Genomic DNA, 25850 nt, shown 5'->3' on the forward strand with positions numbered 1-25850 from the left:
TGATCACAGAATGTGACACTTAATGGTAGTTTATGAAGTAGTATATTCATCTGGCAAAGTTGTATGTACAAATATGATACGATTATATCCGGGACAAAACAAATACCCTGAATTTAAGTAAAGCTTTCAGACCTGAAGGCAATCAGAGAGATTATATCTTCCACCAGGGGCCCAGAGGGATTAAGTGATTTGCCTAAGGTTACACAGATAGTAAGTGGATATTCCAGATTTGAGCCCGGGATTTCTTGAGCTCAAGGGGGAGGGAAGGCCCATTCTTCTCCAGCATGCATTCAGACACTGTTATAATGGTAACAATTCTAATAACCACCGTCTTTGAGTACTCCTCTGAGCCAAGCACTCAACCTGGCTCTGTCCACAGGACCCCTTGTCCCACCTCTCACAGCTCTATGAGGTTTGTCTAGTAATTCTCCTTTTATAGATGGCATCACTGAGACTCAGCATTTGTGACTTGTTCAAGGCTATACAGCTAGCAAATGCCAAAAGCTGGGGTCCAGCCTCACTCATGAATCTGCACTCTTTCCGCTGGACCCACTGTTTCACTCATGGGCGCCGACACGACCATACCTTTGACAAGGTTTTCCTTGAAAATCAGTATTTTAACTTCCTGCAATGATAGCCTGAGCTGTGCGTAACTGTAGAACTTGTAACTGAGTAGGTGAAAAAAAGCCATACCGTTCCCAAGATGCTCAGCTCACACTCCACGGAAGAGGGCATCAGAACGGTACATTAATTACTGTTTGTCTACTGGTCTTGAAAATTAACTAATTGACTTTTAATAAAGTCAAGCACAAACAGTCTACCACATTATTAAAACATCACCTGCTAGCCTATGTAGGCCACGGATTCAAGATCATGAACTTAAAAGAAAAAATCAAATGGTCAACTCCAAGAGGATGAGAGCAGAACATTAAGCCTGATGCTCTGTAAATTAATACTTAGAGGTAAACTAGAAATACTGTAGAAAATTACTGTTTATTTAATGTTTCATTCTCTTTGAAAGACACACTCCCAAATGTTCAATTCTACCCTATATTTAAAAGATAAAAATATGATGGAACTTGATTGAGTGAGGATGGTGCTGAGCACTTTGCGGGAAGAGAGCTAGAATCGCAGTAGCAGTATCATAGCAAAATATCTTAGATTTACCAGCTCAACTGCCTAATGTTTTATGTGTGTTAGAAGTATTAGTTCCAAGGCAAAATGAGGGAGTATTATGTTTGTTTGTTTGGAAACTTGTTTTATTAAAAAAGATTTTTTTCATGTTAATGCTATTTTCAGTACAGGTGTGATAGTACTCCATAAAGTATCGTGTACTTGATAGAGTAAATTTAGGAATGTAACAGTCCATCTAGGTGCTGGCCCCCTCTGGTCTCCATTAGACGCCCTAGTAGCAAAATGTAAATTCCCTTTTCAAAAATAGAGAGGCCTTTGGGCAACTGGATGAGCAGAGTGGGGTGGGGCGAGGAAAGTGCTCTTTCCCGACAAACTCATGCTTTTGGCTTTTACTTCATTTAGTAATATCGGTTCTCAGAGAACTGAGATAGACCCTTCTATGCTCCGCAAAAGCATAGGAGGCAAAAAGCTTGTCGTTCACAAGCAGCTGTGGACAAAACCAGCGGCAGAGTACAGGTTAGGGAAATTAGGGATCCAAAAAAAAAAGTTGGAGTAAAGTGCACAGTTACTGTCAAAAATATATTATTTTGATCCTAAGAAAATTCAGAGAATTTTATCCATGAACTAGATTGCTGACCTTTTAATACATTTGGTTTTCATAGAACAATCACCATCGGACATATAAGACTAGTTTACTTTTTAAAAAAAAAAAAATTGCTTGGAGTTATCTACAGGAATCTCGTGAACGCAATTCAAGGCTAACATTCTGCAGCTCTTTGGGTAGTGGACGATTTCCTCGGATAAATCCCCAAGGACAGAGGGAACTGTTAAGCTCACTGCTTCAAGCGGGCGTTTCTCCCATTTTCTCACTCTTTTCTCGCCTCCTCTTTCCCTAAATGCCAGTAGTTTCCAGTTCTCCGTCCTCGACCGCTGGGGCGTGAGATCGGGAAATCATGAAGAGTTTCTCCTCGTTTGTAAACTGCCTCTGCACCCGCTGGTGGGGCTCGCCCGCTGGGGGCTTCTGGCCAGGACCCTCCGGGGGACTCTGCTCCGCCCCCGGGGAGGTGGCGGCATCACCGTCTGGACTTTCACCAGACACCGGGTCCACCACCGACTCCAGGGAGGTGCCGGCCTCCTGCAGCGGGATGTAGCCCTTATTGCTGCAGGACGGGTCATCCGACTGGGAGCTCGGCGAGTCCGGCCCGGCGTGGGGCGAGCGCTCCCGCCGCAGCGGGGGCTCGGGGGAGGCAGCTGGGGCCGGGACGCTCGAGTCCACGTCCGCGCTGCGCGAGGCGGGCGGGGGCTCGGGGGACGAGGGCGCCCGGTAGTCCGGGAGCCCGCTGGTGCTGCGGCGTCGCAGGGCCGCGTACCTGCCGGTCCTGGGCAGGCGGCCGCCCTGCCCCCTGGCGGTGCATGCGGCTGCCGCGCCCGCCGGCTCCTCCGGCTCGCGGGGCGCCCAGCGCGCGCCGCCCCGGGGGCCGCGGAGGTCGGTCAAGCTCAGGTCGAGCTCGCCCCGCGGGATCTCCCGGGAGCCGCGCTCCCCGGGCGGCCGCTGCCAGCCGCGGCTCGCGCCCGCTGCGTCCCCATCCCCGTCGCGGTCCCCCGGTAGGGGCAGCAGCGCGAAGGCGCTCAGCGAGGAGCCCACGAGAGAGCTGGCGGTGCTCTGGCGCCCCCAGCTCTCGGGGGGACTGCAGGGCGCTGGGCTGCTGCTGCTGCTGCAAGCGGCCGCGGTGGCGGCGGCGGCCCGGCGACGGCCGGCCACGCCGGAGCGCTCACGGTAGATGCTGTACACGGCCTCCGCCATGCCCTGGGGCTCCCGCGGGCGGCGCGGGGACGAGGCCAGGTCTGGGGGGGACGCGGCGCCCCGGGCCCCTCCCCCGCCCAGCGCCGCTGGGTGGGGCCACGCACCCCTGCCCAGCATCGCCGTCGCCCCGAAGGCGTCCCCGGCGCCGCCGCAGCCTCCGGGCTTCAGCTCCAGGCCCCGCGACTGCACGTAGCTGAGGAAGCCGTTGAGCGGCGCGGCCCCTGGAGGCGCCGAGGCGGGGGCGGAGGACGAGGAGGAGGCGGCGGCTGCCGCAGTCGCGGCGGCTGCCAGGTCTTTGGCGCGGAGGCTGTGCACGTCGATGACGGTGGAGTAGAGGTCTCGCAGGTTGATGATCTTGGTCTTCTTGTCCCGGTTTTCATGGAGCACTGCGTTGGCGCAGATGAATAGGAAGATGCCGATGCCCATGATGAGGGGCCCAAAGACCTTGAGCTTGTCCGAGTGTAGGTAGCTGGAGAAGATGCGGAAGAAGAAGCCCACGGACGTAGGAGAGGACGAAGAGGGCGCGGAGGACCGCGCTGGAGGCGTGCTCCTGGGCGCGCCCACGGAACTGGCGGTGACACCCTCCGGAGGCCCCGGGTGCTTCCTGGACCGGTTTCTGCTGCCACTGCTGCTGCTGTTGGTCATGGTGGGGACGCGGTGGCCGCTGCCTGCGGGCGGCAGCTGTTTACCCCCCTCCCTGTTGGTCCCGTTGGCCTTGGGCCAGTAGCCCACCACCGCCAAGGCTATGCCCACCAGCAGCACCAGGATCCCGCAGAGGGCGATGAGCCCAGAGACGGAGCACAGCTTCAGCTTGCCTTTCACCACCACCACGTCGTTCTTGCGCCTCTTCTTGGCTTTCCGCCTGCGCTTGGGGACTTGGCTCGGGGGGCGGAGGGGATCCTGCTTTCTGGCGGAAATCCTCAGCAGGCCGCCGGTGGCGATCATGGCGAACGGGTGCAGTGCGGGGCTAGCCCCTGGGGCGGAGGCCTGTGCTGGGACGGGGGCACCAGCTGCCCACTAGCTGCTCCGCCACCTCCTCCCACTGCAAAGCAGAGGAAGACAGTCAGAGGGTGTAGGCTTGGCTGCAGCAACATCCCACGGGCTGCCATGGTCTCGCTCCCGGGTCCCACCACGTGCGTGTCCCTCGTCCCAGGGCCACTACCCGCTAACGGGAGTGCCCTAGGTAGAGACCAGGGGGTGCGGGAAATGGATTAGGGAAGAGAAGCGCTGTTGCAATAATTGATCAGAGACGATAAAACACTTTGAGAGTCCACCTCCTTCTCCCCCCGCATCCTCCACTCACTCTGTAGGTACTGTTCCAGCAGTGCTCATTTCAAACGCTCCTGCCTGACAGCCAACGGCGTTCTGACCATTAGTAAAAGCTATCAATAAATGTGGGACTCGGCGGTAGTGGGCGAGGGCTTTCCTGGCTTTCTCAAGGGAGCTGCCCCAGAGTTCCAAGTCTCTAAACGGAGCACAGAGATCTGTCAGTGTGGGGCCCACAGTCCCGAAAACAGTCACAAAAGTTACTGATTTATAAAGAGAAAAGGAAATCATTTCACTGGATGGGAATTAAAAGTCATATCCTCGCAGACGGACTATTTACCCGAGGTAACTAATAAAGAGTTCATGGCTAGGAGAACAGTAGAGAACTATGTCAGTGCTCTGACCATGGATCCCTCCACCAACTGGTCTCCCAGCCATCACTGTTCTTACAGCTAGAGGCAGGCTGATCCCTCTCACAGCCGCTTCCTCATTTCTCTTTTGCAACATCTGGACAGCTTCTTGGGGTGGAATATTTAGTTTTAGGTAACTGGTTATGTAACTGCGCTCTTCCTTCTGGCTTCCTCTCCTCCCTCAGAGGAACTCCCTTAAAGGTACCATGTGCTAGATCTTATCAGGGAATTTGAGAAGTCCCCCCGGAATCTCCAAGAGAAAGATCTTTTTCTCATATGGGAAAATTCCAATCTAAAACCAAAACAAAACAAAAACTAAAAAACAAACTCTGCCATAATAGCGTTCCGACCCTTTATTACTGTGCCAACAGCACATTCTAAACAATCCAAATATTCAAATGAGGAGGCAGTTAACTAGGTACAGGAGTCTACATAATAATGATTTGTAGAATGACATTTCCCCAAGTGAGAGCTGTTTTCATCTTATGAGGTCATTTTTAGGAAAGGAGGGCAGCAACGGTCAATGGACTCTCCTATAGGAAGTTTAGTTGTTTATAATAAAGCTTGGGTAGGTAAATGCACAGACGCATCTCTGTGGATATCTGTCAGCTTCTAAAAATTTCAATCCTACTGGATCCCCAGAGTAACACATTTTCTGTTCCATTGGTTGTGTTCCCTTCTATAATAGAGATGTTAAAATTAAGGGCATTGTATGAAATTGAAAGGCTTAGATATCACTCACAAGCCTTTGGGAATTATATCCTTTATAAAATAATGTTTTAGAATAAATTACCCTTTGGAAATGTGGGATTACTTCGGTAGAATTTTGTTTTTAATTGGTGCCTGGGTGAAGAGCTTTGGCCCTTGATTCACCTCCATCATACCAGTTCAGGCAGGATCATTCCTCCACTGGTGGAAAATCAAATGGTAATCAACTATTTCTAATGTTTGCAAATCAGTATCTCCTCGAACTTGGTTGGTTTTCAGTAAGGAGGAACGCCAAGTGGGTTAGAGAGGGGTTAAACATGAGGTAGGTTACAGAGGGTTAGTAGAGAGACATCTATAAACCTTTTGAATTTTGTTTTTAAGGAGCTGCACCAGTAAGTACAGATTGAAAAAAAAAAAAAAAAAAACCCAAAACCAGAGTAGCTTACTGTCCATCCCTTCCTCCCACCCCCAAATGAACACATTCATTACGTAGTTGTAACACAAAGGCTGCTTAGACTCTAGCATCTTTAATGTAATAATCTGAAGACCTGTGATGATTTTAAGAAGGATTGAGGAAGCCAGACATTTTAGAAGCAAACCCAGACTCAGTTGGCAAGGTGGCTCTCCCAGAGGAGAGAAAGGCTAACATTTTGTTGGGCATTGATATGGGTGCTGGACGTCTTGGAAGAGGAAGGTCCACACCTGTATTTCACCTCAGCAAGGCAGCTTTGGCTCTGGGTGGAGTGTAAGGAAGGCTGGAATGGGTTTCAACAAATCGCTTACAGAAGATCTTTAAAATTAGTTTAACAGCTAGTAATTAACTCCCTAGTTTATTATTCCTTCAGCTCTGCTGAAGCCTGAACTCCTTTATTATGTATTTCCATCTGACGGGAAATACTGATAAAGGTCAGATGGCACGGAAAACCCACCTTTGAGGTTTTCTTCATACAGAACGAAGGAAAACAAACTTATCATTCGAGCTTGGCTGCCCTAGCAATTTACTGCCTAGTGCTGGTCTTTGGGTGGTTAAGGAATGGAGGATGGGGAAGCAAAGGAGGGATGTCTAAAAATACGACCGCTTCCAAGAGAGACATTCAAGTTCTCGGCTCATGATGGATTAAGCCCCACTCGGTGTCTGAGGCTCAGAGCCCACAGGACTGGGAGCGCCCTGCCCTGCCCGGGACTCGACCCAGGTTCTCGACCCCCGGTCCCTCACTGGCAGGGCAGCGAGCCCCTTGCCCTTCTTATTAGGTCTGCTTATGTATGTTGGAGTCACATGAGTGCAGCAGCTGGGAGTCCGCCTCTGGAAAGAAAACAGGCAGAAGCGAAGTGAGGGCAATCCGGAACTCGCTTTTATCTGGGCAGCGCATGCCGTGTAGCCCGCCCAGGAAAATTACTCTCCCGAACACCCGCCCGGGTGACCCGGGCTCGGGCAGGAGGGCTGGGGAGGGGCCGCTCGGGGGCCGGGGACAGACAGAATTGCTCAAAATGGCAGCACTGTAAGCAAACAATATCGCTCACTTACCCGGGAAGACTGGGGCAGCTCGCAGCCAGAGAACGGGCGCTCGGGCTACACAAAGGAACCATGGAGAAACTTTTTCAGCCCGAGCCGACGGCGGAGCGCAGGGACAGCGCCTCGGGGCCCTCCATCCGAGCGCGGCTCAGCAGCGCAGCAGGGGCGAGCGCCCGCCCGGGATGCGCAGCCCCCTACGGTGCCGGGGCGGGAGCCATTTCCAAGAGTTTCCAAGAAGTGTCAGGTCCTCCGCATCCTGCATCCTGCCTGGAGCCGCTCTCCCCGCCGCCGCCGCCCCGGTCCCTCGCCGTGCCCTCCCGCGGCGCTCCCGGCCGGCCCGGCGCCTCTTTGTGTGGCTGCGGCGCGCCGGGCTCCGCCGGGTGGAGTTGAGCCCGCGGCGGCGGCGGCGGCGGCGGCGGCTCGCTCGGCTCGGGGCGGCCGGACCCGCGGCTGTTGCTAAGAGACCGGAGCCATGACACAGGGAAATTGCTGCAGGATGGCAGTCGGTACCCGGCCCGACTCGGCAGCTCTGGGGCGCACCCGCCCCCCGTCCCCCGCCTCCTCCCCGGCTCCCCGCCGCCGCCCCCCCGCCGGCCTCCCCCCGCTCCCACCACTTCCTCTCCCGCGGGCGCGCGTCCCTTCGGAAGAACCGCTTCCCCGAGGACTGGGAGGCGCGAGGGGAGGCGGAGGAGGGGGCCCGGGCCGGGGGCGCGCGCGGGGAGGGCAGGGCGCCGGGCGCCTCGGCTTCGGCCCTCCCATCCCCCGGGGCGCCCCGAGACCGCTGCCTGCCCTGGCTGGGAGGTTTGTTCTTTTTCTCCCAACTAACCTGTCTGAGCAGCGGGCCGGAGGGGGCCCAGAGAAAGGGCCGCCGCTCCGGGAGGGGCTCCCCATCAGCATCCGAGGGGCGCTCTCGGGGAGCACGGGGTAGCGCTCCCGTCTCCCTGCCTCCCTTCCTCCCCGCCTCCCCTCTCTCTCCTCTTTTGTTGCCTGTACTCTCGGACGCGACACAGCTTTTGCTGTTTCCCCCCTCCCACTTGGGAGTTGGCAGTGTGGACCCAGAGCGAACACAGTAAGTTGTCCCCCAGCGAACTCGGGCCCGGCCGAGCGGAGCCGCCCCCGCCAAGCTGCGCGCCCCGCGGGGCTCGTGGCAACCGCGGTCCGCTGTCCTCGCGCTCCAGCCCAGCCGGGCTTTGTGGCCGGCCTCCCCGGGACCTCGGCCGCTCCCCCGGACGCGGGCAGCTGGGGCCCATCGGAGATTAGAATCGGCCCCGGGGCTCTCGCTGGGCAGCCCCTCCTGCTCCGACCCGCGCGGTCATCAGCAAACATGGAAAGGAAAACTGTCATTCTCCAGGAATCAGGGTTAGAATCAGAGGGGAGGTGGGGGTAGGGAGGCCGTCCAAACTCCCTACGTCATTTTTAAAAAGCGAGAGGGAGAGAGAAATCCTGTTTCCTAGCTCGTCCCTGCCCTCTCAACTGTAAAGTAAAAATGACAGGGAAAAAAGAATTTCGAAGTGGAATTTCCCCGTGGAGAATTGAGAAGAAAGTAAGAAAGTTTTAAATTATCTGTTGAAATGGGGCAGCCGAGGTTCAAGAAGAAAGCAACAGAAGAGCAGGTGCTGTCTGAACTTCGCGATCCAGACAGAAATATTTGGCTGGGGGCGCTGTTGTATATTCTGAGTTTGGCTGGCTGTTTAAGGGTCCACGGTTCCCACCCAGGTGGGCTTTGCCGCCCACAGTTCCAGTTACAAGATTGTTCCTCAAGGTGCACAGCATTCTCTTGTGTTTAAAGCTAGAGCTTGCACTCTGCAAAAAGAACAATAAGGACCAAACATTCACGGGCTTAAAGAGAGAAATGTGATGATATGGGGATGGAGATGGTGGGGAGACAGGAGGGGGTGGAGGAGAAATGTTTCCTCAGAGGAAACCTCCTGCACCTGCTTGTTTGGAAGGTGGCCTCTGTCCCCCTTTCCAAGCAAATAATGAAGCTGGATGATGATCAGGGTGTTCAGAGCCCACCACCTTCTACCTGTCTGTTCCTGCTCAGATTCAGAATGCTAGAAAACAAGCCATAACCAAGGGGAAGTTTTCAATCCCACATTGGAGTGTTTCCTTTTAGAGAAATCACTGCAAAGAAGAAATCACTTGGTCTAATAGTGATTTGAAAAGGTTTTTGGGTTTGTTTTTTTTTTTGGCTCTGAGCATCTAGACTTCTTGAATCCCAGTAATAAACTGGTGTTTTGCACAAAGATTGGATCTAAGATCTCATTACACAGCTAGCTGCCAGGGGCCACGGGGGACAACTCCTATCCTCGTGGGCCTCTGTTTGCTGAGCTGTGTAAACAGGAATCATGCTGCAGAACTTCAGTACAGTCTGAGGTGGATTAAGCCGTTAATAGTTTCAAATTTCTACATAAATTATAGCCCTCATTTGCACAGTTAAAACTCATTTGAGGGATTTGAGGAGAAAAGAAAAGCATCCTTTTCTAGACAAACAGGCCTTGGGACATATTTTTCTTATGTTGGTGACTGCAATAAAATTTATGGTTTATTATTCAAAGGCTTCCTTCCAAACTAAGTTCTTTGGAACTTTGAACTGTTTCATTTCACCTGAGTGTTATCACCTTCGGTAATTTTGTTTTCAGCTCAGGGTATCAGAGGAAATCAGATCACATCTGTTTCCAGTGGAGTCCTTTATCACCTCTGTAATAATATATCAACATATATACCCACGGGTTTCCAAGTTATGTAGTTATTTTGAAAGGAATAATGATGCTCTTGGCCCTTCTGGAGTTACTTTCTTTCTAATTACACTGGCCGTTCAGTTGGGATGATTTCTGAGATTGTGGGACACTCCCTTTCGCCCTGCTGGAAACTGAAGGGCCAAGGCTACCTAATCATAATAATTCACCGGTGTCTCAAGAACTCGGGGCTCAGCCCAACATTCAGAACATGTGGTAGCAGGACAGTAACGAAGGCCTTGGGAAAAAAGAAGAGGGAAAAGATGAGCTTAGTTTAGTTGTATTAAACTCTGACCTGAAATCTTTCATCTGCTCTTTCTTAAAAACAACCCTTATGTAATGTATTCTGTTTCATAAGTAATTCACAATCCATTTACTGACCCTGATCACTTCATCACCCTGGGCTGGCGGCTTGCTTGCCTGTGCTCCTAGGGCCGCTCAGGGGAGACACCATGGTGGCTGGCCTGCCGTAGGCCCACTCAGGCCCCCCTTGGTCTCCAGAAACGTGCAGTGGGAGAGGCTTTGCTTGTGTCAGCGCTCAGTGATTCCTACCTCTCCCCACGCCCTCATCGCACAGATTGTTCAGGCTGCAGAAACAGAGGTAGTTTAGGGCCGTATATTCTGGAACCAGTTTGTATCCTCCACAAACTAACGATGTAATTTAATCAGATAAGTAAATGATGTAATCTCTGCCTCGGTTTCCTCATCTGTTACGGGGATCATGACACACACCTGATAGCATTACTGTGAGGATTAAACAAGGTTAGTTCATGTTCACTAACGCTTAGCGCGTGGTAAACACTCATTACATTTAGCCATCATCCTCGTTCGCCTGCACATCTTCTCCCAGCTTGTTACCCTCACTCTCCCGTTGTGTTCACATTTGCCAGCATCTACATGGGAGGTCCCTGCACTTAATCACTCTGAAGTGGAGTTACAGGATCAGCTGTGGTGATTGCACGACACCTGCCCTTGTGGCCCACGTGGCGATGGCCCAGTGCCATTCAAGAAGCCCACTCTCTGGGGGAGTGGAAACATTTTCCCCATTGCTACCTGACTCATTTTGCAATTACAAGGGCCCTTTCATTTCAGTTTGCTGGAGAACCCAGATTTCAAACTCATGTCAGTCTAGAAGCAAATTAGGAGTTTGCAGAAACACAACCAAGAGGACAGTCTTCAGACTGGAGGTTGAGGACTTCACAGAAAGGACTCTAAAGCCTTTTTCTGGCATCTCTACAGCAGAGGAAGGAAACCACTATCTCGAGGTTGAACACGGGACACCAAATGTCTCACTACTCCTTTTTTTTTTTTTTTTTTTTTGCGATACGCAAGCCTCTCAGCATTGTGGCCTCTCCCGTTGAGGAGCACAGGCTCCGGATGTGCAGGCTCAGCGGCATGGCTCACGGGCCCAGCTGCTCCGCGGCATGTGTGATCTTCCCGGACCGGGGCACGAACCCGTGTCCCCTGCATCGGCAGGCGGACTCTCAACCACTGCGCCACCAGGGAAGCCCTCCTCCTCTCTTCTTGTTCCCTCTTCATACCCCTGCCGATAAAAGACAATAGGACAAACAAAAACACGACCAAAGGAAACAATACACCAAGCAATAGATTTAGCAAATAACATCTCACATGGAACATACGCTCAAAAGCTATGTGTTGTTTAGCTGAAATTCAGATTTCAGCGGGCACAGTCTTTGATCTTTATCCCCACCATTACATACCTTGGTAGCCTCACACTTTTTTCATGGCACATGCAAAGGACAAAAGAGCCTGCTAAAACAGAAAACAGGAAATGCAACAGTGGATTAAAGCCCCATTAGATTTCTTTTGGAACAGAATAGGCAAGAAGGAAATCACCCAGCAGAGCCTGGGTGGAGCAATAGAAGCCCAAGGATGGGAAAGCTTTGGTTTCTCACAGAGGTTACGTGGTTCGTGTTTCTAGCCCTTCCCCACGGACACTGCTGTGCTAGAAGGACTGGCGCTTGCCTCTGCCTTTATTCCCCGGAGTCCCACAAAGGAACCTCTGAGAGAAGCAACTCAGCATCACTCTCAAGAACTTCTGTTTGCAAACTAAGGGTAAACTCATGCTGTGTCAAGGTCACGATCCAGCCTGTTTCTTGTGTTGCTGAAGGTTGTCAGTGTTCGAGCCCCAATGCTTACACCACAAAGGGAAGGAAATGATGAAACGTCTAAAGAGGCTTCCGTAGAGCACATCGTACGGGGGCCTTTACCTCCGTTCCAGACAAATGGCATGTGGCAAAGACTGCCTTCGCGGCTGCCTTCAGCAGCATTCGTTCTTAATTTTGCAAATCACCAGGCTCTAGGGACCGACCAGTGGTTGTTTTCTCTAATAAGTAGGTTCATTTTTGTACATTCAGTTTCCCCCTATGGCCTGCATTTTCTGCCATTTTCCGCCATTTTCCAGGTACACCGTCAAAGCTGGATTAATTGAGGTCTAAAGTGAGAAACCAGGGTGTGTTGGCAGGCCTGAAAGCTGATCAAAGCCGAGCTTGGAAAGGGCTTTGCAGGCAGGGCTCCATCAATGGAACAGTCAAGAAGAAACCCACAGCTTGGGCTTCCCTGGTGGCGCAGTGGTTGAGAGTCCGCCTGCCGACGCAGGGGACACGGGTTCGTGCCCCCGTCTGGGAAGATCCCACATGCCGCGGAGCGGCTGGGCCCGTGAGCCATGGCCGCTGAGCCTGCGCGTCCGGAGCCTGTGCTCCGCAACGGGCGAGGCCACAACAGTGAGAGGCCCGCGTATCGCAAAAAAAAAAAAAAAAAAAAAAAGAAACCCCCAGCTAAATGTGCCCTATGTTCCCAAAACATATCCTGAATGTCCACACTGACACTGCTCCCGTTATTTCTTGTAATCCACAAGCTCTACAGGTAGAAGACTTGTCCTACTGAGAACTAATAAAAACTCACATGTCCAAGCTCCTTTCAAAATTAATTGTGATGTGAGCTGCTGTGAGTACCCAGCAGGAAAGGAGAAGCACAGAGAAGGAACTCGTTTTCAAAAGTAAAGAAACATAAGATTCCAAGATTATTGCTTGCGTGACAGGTCTCTGACTCATCCCACAAGCATTTTCTTAGGGCCTCTTGTGTGCCCAGCTCTTTGATTCTTGTGTTTATTCACTCAACAAATAACCTACTATGTTATAGTTACCATTCTAGGCACCGGTGGGTAGAGTGGTGAACAGTGTAAACAAAGTCCCTCTCTGGGGTGGGGGGGAGGCAGGTAATAAACAAGTAAGTAAACAAGCGAGGAAATTTCAAACCTTGATGAGTGTTACGAAGAAATTAAAAGAGGGTGCTGTGACTGGTCAGAGGGTTCATCGAGAGAGAATAACTTCTATCGGTGTTCAGGGAGGGCCTCGCCAAGGAGTGGGGTTTGCACTGAGAACTGAAGGCTGAAAAGGAGCCGACCATGTGAGAGTATTCCTGGAGAAAGAAGAGATTAGGGGACATGGCCCTATTAGCCTATAATTTAGTTAGATTCATCAAAAAATAACCAGTGACCAATGCGAGGCAAGAGGGCAAAATCTCTAAGTGCTGGAGGACGTCAGAAGAAAATGATCACTGGGGAGAAAAAAACCAGTTAAGGAATACCTCGTGGATAAGGATCCCACCCTTGACCTGGGGTAGATTTGGGCCAGTGGAGGGAAGGTGTAGAACTGGGCTTGTGAGCATAATGACCTGAACATCACCTTTCTGATAGGTGTAAGGGGCCCAGGGAGTAGGGGCCAAGCACGCCATCGACGGAGATGTTAAGATGCTTAGAACAGGAAGGAACCTTCAGATGCTCTAGTCTCTTGCTTCTCCTTGTGTGGTCCATGGACCAAAGGCATCAGCATCACCTGGGAGCTCGTTAGAAACGCTGCATCTTGGGCTCCATCCCAAACCTGCTGAATCAGAATCTGCATTTTAGCGAGATGCCCAGATGATTTGTGTGCACGTTAGACTCTGAGAACCACTGCTCTAGCCCAGTCCTCTCATTTGAGGGATGAGGGGACAGAGTTCACCTCATCCCCATCTTTGTGTGCATCCGTGTGTGAGAGAAAGAGAATTTTGCTTTTAACTCTGTTTCAAGTAGTGCACCCGGAAGTACATAACATCTGTGGCCAAATATATGTTTCTTTTTTTTAAATACATTTATTTAATTAATTTATTTATTTTGGGCTGCCTTGGGTCTTTGTTGCTGTGCGGGGGCTTTCTCTAGCGGCGAGCGGGGGCTACTCTTCCTTGTGGTGCATGGGCTTCTCATTGCAGCTCTTGTTGCGGAGCACGGGCTCTAGGCGCATGGGCTCAGTAGTTGTGGCTCGCGGGCTCTAGAGCGCAGGCTCAGTAGTGGTGGCGCACGGCCTTAGTTGCTCCGCGGCATGTGGGATCTTCCCGGACCAGGGCTCGAATCCGTGTCCCCTGCGTTGGCAGGCGGATTCTTAACCACTGCACCACCAGGGAAGTCCCCAATGTGTGTTTCTTACACAGGGCAGCAGCATGTTTTTTAGCTCAAATGGAAGAGGAAATTAAAACTTGGTGGCTTTCGCAGGTGTATGCGTCATTCTAGGAAACAGGTTTGGCCGAGGTGAGGTCTGAATCCAGCTTTCTGAAAGATCAGGTTTACTCTACTCTGGGATTACTCTTTGGATTCAGACCATTTACACTGAAGTAGCTCTGCCCCTTCTAGTTGGGTATGAGATGGGTGGTGAGATGCCTGAGTGTCTTATTGCCTGACCCCTCCCTCTCAAGGTGGTTGTGGGGAAGAAGTGAGATGGCCAAGAGCAGCGCGGAGAATCGGGTGTGGGGAAGAGGCCCTCCGGGCCCCCATCATCACCGCCACCCCAAGAAGCACCCCTAAGTGAATATAGGGAAGTAAAAACTGAGTACTTGCTACGGAAATGCTCCTCCCGCCATCGTATCGTTAATCCTATTCTATATAGAAATTTTGGAGCTGCCACTGTAGGCGTTGCTTGGGGTACAGGTGTGGAGGCCTGTGCAGCCTTATTCAGGTATTAGTGGTTGTGATGATGGTGGTGAATCCTTACAGGGGGCTCATCGTGCATTGGGTGCTGGAGATGCAGTGGAGGGCAGAAGCTCCTTATGAAGCTTGGGTCGGATCCAAAGACAGGGAAGCGTTCCCCAGGGTGCTTTGCGGTTCCCAGTGAGTCCCAGCCAGGCAGGGGGCAGTGACTGCCGCTCTCACCTCCTTATCTTCTAATCTTTGATACTCCTGCAGTCATTGTGGGTTTTTTTTGTTTGTTTGTTTATAAATCCTGAAGTGTGCTTTTCCTTTGCCTTTGGTTACTAAGCTTCGCCAAGATGGTCACTTCCTCCATAGATGGGTCTGGAAATGGCTTTAATTGCACTTGTAAAGCTTGGGATCAATTTCTTCATTTTCTCTCTGATGGAAGTAAATGGCATTTTCATACATTTCTCTCCTATTTGTTGTCCCAGAAGGCAGGGTCCGGATCCCTTTCACTTCTGTGCTGTTCTCTAGTTTCCAGCTTAATTCCCTTCAAAGGAGCACATCTGTGGCGCCTGCCCCGCTACCCCTCCCTGAAAAAATAGTTACTGAACAACTACTTGTGTGGGAGCCAGATACTGTTCTAGTCCTATGTTTGGAACAGTACAAAATTATATATTTTTTGTGTATGTGACTATGGACTTGTGAAATTAGATTGATTGACTAGGGTGACTGAGGAGACCTTTATACCTGTCCAAGGACAGAGTATTGACAAATAAAAAGGAGCGTTTCCACTTAAGTATCACTGTGAAAGGAGTCCTCGCCAGACTAACTTGAGTTCATATTGGAAACAGGTTATTGCTTCCTTTCTAAAACAAAGAGTGGGAAAAAGTTATGCATGTTATGTCTGGAGAAAAGCTGATATTATAAAGCCTATATACTTTTATTCAAAAGGATTAAGATAAAATTAAAATGTATCTACACTTGGAAAATATGTCAGATATTTTGAGAGTAATTGTGTTTTGAAGTAGGCCTGGGTTTCCTCAGCCTCACGCCCGGGGCCATTGCGACCATCATGTGAGTCCCATGCTTTGCTCCACTGTTCAGGAATCCAGGCGGTGCGCCTCACGTGACCTCACCCTGTTTTGGAATCCCCGCTGCTGACCTACTGAACATGTAACTACAGAATCTTAATGTTTGGGGCTTAAGATTGTTAGAAGCCAAACAACCACAAGGAGGAATTAATTTTACATTTGAAGGGGGTGCCACCCAATTCATTTTTTAGTACACACCCCTTTCAGATGACCCCATTGTAACAACTGTAATATATTTAAATCCTTTTAGAGTATAAATAGTCAGAGCAAAAGAGAAAACTGCCTGCCCCATACGACCATCACAAAGCACATAGATGTCTAATACATAAAACCAATAAATCAGCCCTGATAGAGTGTTTTTACCCAATGAAGAACTCTCATCAGAACCACAAAAAAAGTTACATGATTAATGTGGGCTCGAAGTAATATTAATTTTTTTCTGAAGGGGAAAAGCACACACATTTTACCACACTAAATTTAGTTTCGAATTTCTTTAAAATCTTACTGAAAACAGTCTCAGCTGGCTTCTTTATACTGAAGAAGACAGAAGTATCATGACATCAGAAAAGCATCACAAGTATTAATTTTCTAGCGAGAAAGATGCCAACATGATTCCTTGACAGGTGAAGTAAAGTGATTACACAGCTTTTTACAGAGCTGAAATATTGGTATGGTATACTGGAAAATGATATGCAGAAAAAGCAGAGATAATGCTTCAAAATATTTCTGGTTTTTATTATTCTCCAAAGCCACTTCCTCCCAGGATTAGGGTTTGGCGACACAAAGGTCTGTAGTGCTCTGAATACTTACAGCAAATCATATAAGAGTTTAATATATTCAGCTCACTGAAGGGCAGCTGTGTCACAGATTGCCTTCCAATGCCTCCCAATTACTTATAACTTCTGGCTTTTGATGACATTAATATGAATGAAATGATAGAAAAATTATCCTTTCTGGAAATTTGATACCAGTCAGTGTTCCAGCTCTACTTTTTTTTGCCAAGGAAATGCTGTTTTTCCCATTTACAGAGATAAGTATGTTCTGATCAAGGCAGAGAATTCACAGAGCAAAGGAGGAGAATGAGAAAAAGTGGTCATTTGCAGCAGTCACTTCAAGAGCTTATACATCAGAACATATATTTAATGGCTTACTTTAGAAGTACTAGGACTCGGAGAATATCTGCAGCTTCCTTTTGTAAGCAGGAAAGGAATCTCTCCAGGAGTCTGCAAAGGCTGAGGGCACAGGTGAGGGGGTGTGGGCCGAGGAGGGTGGTGGTGCACAGAGTTGTGGATCTCGACTCAGAGGAAGTTACAGAGCTCCAGGGATTCCATCAGTGGGACCAGCTCTCGGGTTTTCTGTGCCTGTCTCTACTGGCACGTAGAGACATCAAAAAGTCAGCTAGCCTTTCCATCTCTGAGCAAGACAGGGTTCTAAACCATGTCGAAATGATAATTTTTGTACCCTTTTCCTGGGTGATCCTTAAATGTCCTATTTATTTAAAGGATGTGGAAAGTCAAACTAGATAATTTGATTCCCCCTTTGCCTTTGCAGCCATAAAAATCTCAAGGGCATAGTGCATAACCTCTTGGATACCATGCATATTAATGCAGTATTTAAATGACGCATAATGTTGAATAGTTGGTATTGAATGCTGGGATTTGAAGAAAGTACTAGCTGGCTTTTAAAGATTCCTTACCGTCTTCTGGTCCCTTATATTCTCACTTAAAGCTGTGGAAACCAGGGATAGGTCATTTCTGGAATGTTTATTAGGCCACTGTGTTTCCCAGAAACACTGGTTTGTACAAAATGCAGTAAAATGACAACATCCCAAAGCAGAAGCTATTGGGTTTGGTTTTATCCTGCGCTGGACTTTGCCCTCACTTGGATTAGATTCTCAGACTTCTTCAGGAGGTGGGATGTTTGAAAATCTCAGAGCTCTTCTTGGACTATTTTCAGATAGCAAACAAAATGAATTCACATATGCTTTTCGATTGAATCACAAACCATCTAACATTAGATTCGTACATAAGCATAGAGTAAGCATCAAATATTGAATACTTATGGAAGAAAACTTTAAAACTGTGAACCTTTGTCTGATAACATTTTTTTTCCTAAAAATTGGAAAAGAACACAATCATTTATTTGTACCACGGGACACTTTGACCTAGTTACAAACACAAGTACTCTCCAAGAGTATAATTTTAAAAACATGGGCTTAGCTATCATAATGGTTAGATAACTAAGAATGTTTGTCTTCAGCCATTTATTTTTGCTTTTGCCTCTTTGACCTTCAGGTTCACCCTGCAAACACATACCTGTTTCTTCTCTCTCTGCTCTGGCCTCTTTCAGCAACACTGCTTTTCAGGTTTCCCTAGCTCATTAACTACCTTGTTTCTCTGGACAATACCCCAGAGGTATTCGGTGACACTTTTCCTCAGTTGAATCTGTTTTTTCCCCCGGCACATTTTCTTTATCCAAGCAAATCCTTTGCTATCATTTCTCTATCCTCGTGGGTGTCTATACACCTCCTTCGTTTGGTCTGTTAGTGAGGGTACTGTGTACTCCCTTCTCTTGGTCATTAGTGAACCCGCAGAAGGTTCAGGATCACCGGGGGAATCGCTCTTCCGGTTATTTGTATTCAAAACCTCCCTATCGTCAGAGGGACAAGCACCTAGGGGCCTGTATTATTTGAAGACAGAGAAAGGGTTTAACCCACTCTGAGTCCATCTTTGAAGAAACATTTCGTGAAATGTCTCTCTACGTAAATCAGGTACCAAGCTCACGTTGCATTCTAACAGCTGTCTCTATTTCCCTCTGCAGGACTGTATCAGGAGTGTTCACTCCATGGATTATCTAACACTTTTTCATCACAGGATCTCTGTATGAGGTGGATGATGGGGGACTAGCTGTTTGTAAAAATCTCTAGGAGGTTTTCCGGGGGCGGGGGGGTTTCTTCCTCCACCCCCCCACCCTTGTGGGATTCTCAGACAGACGGTGTTCAGTCTCCAGAGGGAAGCCCCTCTTCCTTACCAGCGTCCCTTCCTCGCTGTGCAGCCTCTCTGGCCCCCTGTTCTTCTTACTAGCAGGCCCCAGGAATGCTGCTTACCTTCTCCTCTTAGTAAGTAGTACCCATCCACTCTCCTCCTTGGGGTTTTTCTCTCTCCAAACTCATTCTCGGAGTGGGATGTTTCTTCTTGGCTACCACCTTTCTCATACCCTCCAAACAAGTACATTCGTTAGAGTTTTGCCGTCAATCACGTGGGCCAAGAGCCTGCTTCATATAAATAATACACCTGAAGAATTTACAGGGATTTACAGGATCTTACAGACTGATGAGATTGTCATGGAATTCTCATTGGCTTTGTCAAAGGTGTTTTATCTCTGAGAGTGTGGCTCACCCATCGTCCCCTCCTGGCCTATAGTTGGCAAAGATGCACAGATCCATTCTCCAGCGTAGCCCCTCTTCCCAGCACCGTGGACCCGACGAATGAGGATAGAATGTTAGGTGCATGCTAGTCTAAAAAATCTGGGTCAGTCGCATCTCGGAGAACTTCTGGATTGGAAAGATGGCCCCGGCCTCTACCTGGAACAGTGATTCCTCCACTTCTCATTCTCACTCACTCATTCCTGTCACTGCTCTACCACTTCAACAGCTATTTTAAGATTTCAGGCAAATTGTCCCTTCATTCAGCTAGAAAGTAAGCTCAATGAGAGCCGCTGCTAGGTCTTGTTCACTGCCATGTCCTTAACACCAAAGAAAGTGACTGGCGAGCATCTATCATGTACTTTCCATGTACAAGACAGTGAATGGATTTGAGGGCAAAAGGGAAGTATACAAAAATGAAATGGAAATTTAAGGCAGCATCCCATTAACCTAAGTAGAAAAATTAGAAGGAGGTTCTAACATTTGAACAACTGCAGGAACGCACCATTTTTCTGGATATAAAGACTCAATATTGTAAAGATGTCAGTTATTCCCTTAACTTAATGCAATTCCAATAAAAATCTGACTGGGATTTTCCTTTTAACATATCAGCATTATTCTAGGGGTCTACTCAAGAGACGTGAAAACACATTTCCACATAAAACTTGTACGTGAATGTTCATAGCAGCATTATTCATAATAGCTAAAAAGCAGAAACAACTCAAATGCCCATCAAGTTGTAAATGGGTAACCAAAATGTGGAGCATCCATACAATGAAATACCACTCAGCAATAAAAAGGAAGTATACTGACACGCTACAGCATGGATGATCTCAAAACTATCATGATCAGTGAAAGAAAACAGATGTAAAAGGTCAGATATTGGATTCTATCACTCCGTTTATATGAAAAGTCTAGAAGAGCAAATCTAGAGAGATAGAAAATAGATTTGTGGTTGCCTGGGCCTGGGGGTGGAATTGAGGAGTGATTGGAAATAGGTACAAGGTCTCTTTTTAGGGTGATGGAAATGTTCCAAAATGAGACTGTGGTGATGGTTGTACAACTCTGCAAATAAACTGAAAACCGTTGAATTGTACACCCAAAGTGGATCGATTTTTTGTTATGTAAATTATGTCTCCATAAAGAAAAAGAGAAATTGTTAAGTTTTTATATAAGAATGAATAGAGAGGTATGTGGAGCCCAGGCACTTTTGGAAAAATAAAGGAAAAAAAAACAAGCTGTGACAGGACATTAATTATTTCCTTTGGGAAAAGCCTTAGAAGGAGAATTTCTGGATTAAAGGATATACACAAAGTGAATAATAACAGTAATTGAATACCATACACCCATACTGATAATAAACAAACCTAGGTCTAAACTTCACACCTTAAATAAGGTGTAATCTAAAATATATTAGATTTTAAAGTAAAATGTAAAATTATAAAATGTTTAGAAGCAAACATAGGAAAAAAATCTGGGGGACAAATTTGGGCTTGTGAATAGTTCTTCAACATCAAAACCACTGGGAAATACAGGGTGAAAGGTACCTTATCCTCACAACACTGAGGTGGGTTTTGCAGGTGAGAAAACTGAGGTCTGTAGAGGTTAAATCACTTATTCAAGGTCACACAGCTGATGATGGGAAGAGCCAGGATTTGAACCCGGCAGTCAAGCTCCAGAGAACATGCTGTTAACGACTGAACTATACTCCCTGTCTTCCTATGAAAATAATTAGAGATCAATGGAAAGATGTATGTACAAGGACGTTCATCACCATTTTCTTTACAATGGTGAACGCTAGAACAACTTTAGTATTGAAAAGCAGAAAATTGGTTAGCTAATTGAGGAGCTATATCCATCCATTGTATTGAAAGTCAGCATCCATTAGAAATGATGCTGTTGAGTTAGGCTGGCAAACGTTTTCTGTCAAGGGCCAGGTAGCGAGGACGTTGGCCTTGCCGGCCATATGGCTACTGTCAAGAGTTCTCCAGTCTGTTTTTGCAGCACAAAGGTGCACAGACAGTGTGGGGACCAGTTTGTGTGGTGGTGCTTCAGTGAGATTCAGGATGGTGTCTGAGACAGCTTTTATGTTATTGATGAAAGGACACCTATAAATAAGCCTGGGGAGGCGATCCAGCTTGCTCAGGATAGTAGAGCACAAAAAAGAGCCTGAGTCCCCAGTGCATCCCTGAGCCAGTCAGTGCCCCAGTCCTGCCCTGCCAACTCCTTGCATGTGAGAAACAAAATCCCTGCCCTTCATATGATTAAGCCTTTATTAGTTGGATTTTTGTAACGCGCATCCAAAAGCATTCCTTAACTCATACAAAATGGAAGGGAAATTAAACATTTACAATTTTTCTTCAGATGAGCCCTGAACTCTCAAAACTTCAGTTTTCTACTTGATGGAACCTAGAATGAAAGACAGTGTAGAGAAACACATCAAAATTGCACCATACTCATCTCTTCAGTGAGGGGACTTCATAGGTAATGTTTCTTTCACTTTTTTTTTTTTTTTTTTGGGTGGGGTACGTGGGCCTCTCACTGTTGTGGCCTCTCCCGTTGTGGAGCACAGGCTCCGGACGCGCAGGCTCAGCGGCTATGGCTCACGGGCCCAGCCGCTCCGCGGCATGCGGGATCTTCCCGGACCAGGGCACGAACCCATGTCCGCTGCAAAGGCAGGCAGACTCTCAACCACTGCGCCACCAGGGAAGCCCTCACTTCTTTCTTTGTGTATTTTTCTTTTCTTGTCAAACATTTCCAAAGCGATCATAGATACCATTTGTAATTACAGAAAAAAAGAAAATAAGAACAGATCTTGTGAAGGAATTCTTGAACTAACTACAAGATATGAAATGTCAAATCTGTTTACAAATGAAGAAATGGACACAATTATAGAAATAGAGAGCAGATTAGTGGTTTCCAGGGGTTAGAGATGGTGGGGAGTGGGGAGGGGTGTGGTTATAAAGGAGTATCCTAAAGGAACCTTGTGGTGATGGTGGAGTTAAGTATCTTGATTGTTGTGTTGGTTACATGAGACCACAGATGTGATAGAACTGCCTGCAGCTACACACACACACACGTACATATTTAATCAGTGAACTGCGAGTAAGCTCTGTGGCTTGTACCAGGGTTGGTTTCCTGGTTTTGATATCATTATATATAGTGATGCAAGTGTTAACACTGAGCGGAAGCAGAGTGGAGGGTTCGCAGGACCCCTCTCTACACTCCTTTGCAACTTCCTTTGAGTTTACAATTATTTCAAAATAAAAAGGGTTTTAAAAACCTTAAAAATATAGAAGAAATGGAGGTACAAGGAACTTCATAGTTTAGCCGAAGTCATTTTAGGATCCCTCCTCCTGTTTCTATCTCTTTTAAAAGTGCCTCCAATCCATCCACCAACATGGTGAGCCTTCTTGGGTGTGTAGGTCTTTCCTTGGCATCTGTTGCACTGAAGCTTAGGTGCCAGGAAGATTCCTGAGAAGGAACATGATTCTGAGCTTCTGAGAGCACAAAATACATTGTTTTTTGCTTGTCTTAGGCAAGAACCTTAAAGTAGGAGAATACAGGGCTCCCTTCTTACATCTACAGCCTTCCTGGCTTTATCCCCATAATTCTAAAACGGGAAAGTTAATATCCTAAAATCCCACCTCTCATCCACCTGCGTCTGGCTCTTTGTGACTTCGTAGGTTTCATCTCGTGAATTTGATCAGTTAACCCATACTAATGGGAAACATCTGTACGCTGGTCCCGGAAGACTCGCCAAAGCCCTTCTGGAGACAGCATCCCTCCCCCTCCTCCTCTGGATGCCTAACCCCAAGTCACTCAACTAATCTGAATTTCAGGGGTGGGGAGAGGTGGGGTCAGGCTGGTGGGGAACCTATTTTAAATGTTGGCAGACACATCCTGGCCAGTGGGTCTAAAGAGCTATTTGAATTTTCAGGGAAAAAAATGCAGTATGCCGGGAAGGCGCCAGATGGACCGTGAAGCAGTCCACGTAGCCACAGGAGCGATACTGCATGACTAATAGGTGCTCTGCGTAAACATCATCTTGTCAGTCTGTTAGGACAATGCAACCTAATAATAATTCAAAGCATTTGTCAAAGGCAGAGATCTTCACACACCTAGGTTTATTTTCAAGGCAACGCTGTCAGTGGGCTTTGATTATTTCCATTGTACACATGGAGAAATTGAGGCAGCATTTTACAGAGAAAAAGATGAGCCAGAGTGAGAATTAACCCAGGGGACAGTCTCTATACTTCTTCCCTCTGAGTTTGCTACAAAAATATTATTTACAAATTGTGTGGAATGATGATAGCGCCAAGACCACCGATTCAATCAAGAAACAGCACCTGTGTTGTAGCCCCGTTTATTTTTCACTGACCAGAGGTAGCTCTGAGCAGCAGTTGAAAAGGTGAAAAGTCACCACTTCCCTTAACCATCTCTCGGGCTACCTACTGAAAGCAAAATGTCTGAGAGCTTCTCCTTCTGGCTTTGGTTAGAAGTGCTTCCTTTTCCCAAGCTCTGAGCCTTTTCCCAGAGGACTTCCTGCTTCTTTGCTTAGATATCTCCAAGCAGATGTGGGCGTGCCATGTTTCCCAAAAGAGTTGCCTAAGACCCAGAAGGTTATTTTAAATAAAAATATACACCCAAACTCATTAAAATAATGGCAGAGGGAAAGTAGGGCAGAAGGCGAGGACCGATGACTGAGAAATGGCCGTTACCATGGTAATAACAGGGTGGGCGGGGCTAATTCTGGCCCCTCAACTTTTACTTTAAATCACTGGTTCTCAAATGCTAGGGTGCATCAGAATTACCTGGAGGGCTTGTTAAGACACAGGTATCTGGCCCACCTCCAGATTTGCTAATTCAGTAGGTCCAGAGTGGGATCCTATAATTTGCATTTCTAATAAGTTCCCAGGTCTAGCCTGAGGACCAAATCTGTTTTGCCACAGGTTTTGGTAAGGCCTGCAAGCTAATAATGGTTCTTACACGTGGAACCTTTGCAACTGATTCCATGATAGGAAACACTAACTTTGAACCCCAGTTAAGGGAAATGCTGCCCCCGCGAAAGTAATTTCGTTCTTCTCATTAGTAGATCTGTATTACAAAAAAAGTATACTCAATATTACAGTTTGCATTTCATCAATAAAACTGGGGAATTTTGATTTCCTCCCTTGTTACATAAGTACCCAGATAATATCCTCAATTTTGCCTCTTGGCTCACAAAGCTTAAAATATTTGCTCTCTGGCCCTTTTCAGAAAATATTTGCAGGTCCCTGGTTGAGCAGGTGCTGCGCATCTGGGAATGACTTTGAGGGCCACTGCTCCAAACTGATTTCCTAAACACCCCTTTTACTCCTGGCACAGCTGGCCCTGGCCTATCACACAATGCCCGGAGACACGCTCCTCAGTGTTTATTGTTCCACTCAAGGCAGGGAATCTGCGGAGCTGAACAGAATGTGGCGAATGCCTTAGCATTTGTATAGAAGAGTAGAGAAAAGGGATTTGAAAAAATATGGTCTTTAGCCCTCAGCAGATTTTACAGGAGGAGAAATTTGTTTTGGGTGTGGTCCCACCTCTTTCTATAAGCCTTGTCTCCTTGGCATCCCAAGAGCTTGGTACTCTGGGGCTTTTCTGACTGTTCAAGGTACCCAGCTTCTGCCCTCCACGTGGACCCACCCCTCCCCCCCCACCCCCCACCGCTCACACCCGAGGCTCTATAATCCCCTCCCAAGCTAAGTGGTGGGTACCTGGTCTGAAGAGTGACTCTTCTGAATTTATAAATCTGTGATTCATTTCAAATATTTGTGGCACATATACTTGCTTCCTTTGTCATTTAATATAGAATTGTATGTTTTAATATATATATATTTTTTGGCCTTGCCATGGGGCACGTGGGATCTTAGTTCCCCGACCAGGGATCGAACCCGTGCCCCCTGCATTGGAAGCTCAGAGTCTTAACCACTGGACCTCCAGGGAAGTCTCTATGTTGTAACATTATTTGGAAATGATTGAAAAATGTCAACTTTTTAAAGAATGTTGACCTTTCTCTTGCCCCCGCCCTCCAGCAGATTTTTGATATTAAAAACCGCTGAAGGTTAAGTTTCCTTTCGTAGCTTGTCTTGAAGAAGGAGCGCCACCCGGCTTCTGCCTACTAATGGAAACCGGAATTTTCTCCAAGAAAAGCTCCGCCATCTTGACTCTCCTAACCAGTGAGTAAGTCAGCCGGGGTCTTCTTCCAGCCTCTTCCTTGGGCTCAGACTGCAGGAAAACCCCGAGGAAAGCAGAGCAATCTCACAACAGGATGCAGATTGCTTTCGCTATCGTGTTTAGCATGTCCCATGGCAGAAAATTACTCACCGCTTTTCCTTTTCCTTTTTAAATTTGGGCCCACAATTTGGAAGCTCCTGACTTTTGTGAAAGCTGGGAGAGAGTAGTATAGTGTGGTAGTTAAGAGATCTAGAGTCGAAAGACCTAAATCTGAGTCATCACTTTATCACTGAGAGAGTGAGCTCGGGCACAAGGCATGGGTGCTCTTCACACCAGTTCACCATACCTGCCATGGTGTGACATCACAGCTACTCAGAGGTGAGTGCCAGGATTAAAATAGGTAATTTGAAGAGTTTGCAGGACAGTACCTGGCACATAGCTTAGTGAGGGCTCCATAAACTGTAGCCTTGGTGTAAGTTTATATAAAGTACTGTATTCGTTGGAAGTTAATAATTTATGCATCTGTGCTCCCCACTAAACCCATCCATCCATCCATTTACTTGATAAATATTTTTGAAGACCTATT

General features: G+C 47.8%; 1 protein-coding gene across 2 annotated transcripts; it reads right to left on the reverse strand.

Moving 5' to 3' along the window:
- Positions 1-843: 843 nt before the first annotated feature.
- TMEM200C (transmembrane protein 200C) lies at positions 844-8171 on the reverse strand. Of its 2 annotated transcripts, none has more exons than XM_029232754.1 (2): positions 7662-8171; positions 844-3980 (listed from the first exon to the last, which is right to left on the reverse strand). In XM_029232754.1, exon 2 carries the CDS (start codon positions 3881-3883, stop codon positions 2027-2029), a length of 1857 nt encoding a protein of 618 aa, XP_029088587.1. In that variant the 5' UTR covers positions 3884-3980; positions 7662-8171; the 3' UTR covers positions 844-2026. The 2 variants fall into 2 exon arrangements, with proteins under 2 accessions (XP_029088587.1, XP_029088578.1); XM_029232745.1 differs by lacking the exon at positions 7662-8171 and adding an exon at positions 6848-7199.
- Between the last annotated feature and the right edge of the window lie 17679 nt (positions 8172-25850).

This window comes from Monodon monoceros, unplaced genomic scaffold, assembly GCF_005190385.1.
Source record: "Monodon monoceros isolate NGI ecotype Baffin Bay Population unplaced genomic scaffold, NGI_Narwhal_1 Super_Scaffold_1, whole genome shotgun sequence".
Classification (NCBI taxonomy): Eukaryota; Metazoa; Chordata; class Mammalia; order Artiodactyla; family Monodontidae; genus Monodon; species Monodon monoceros.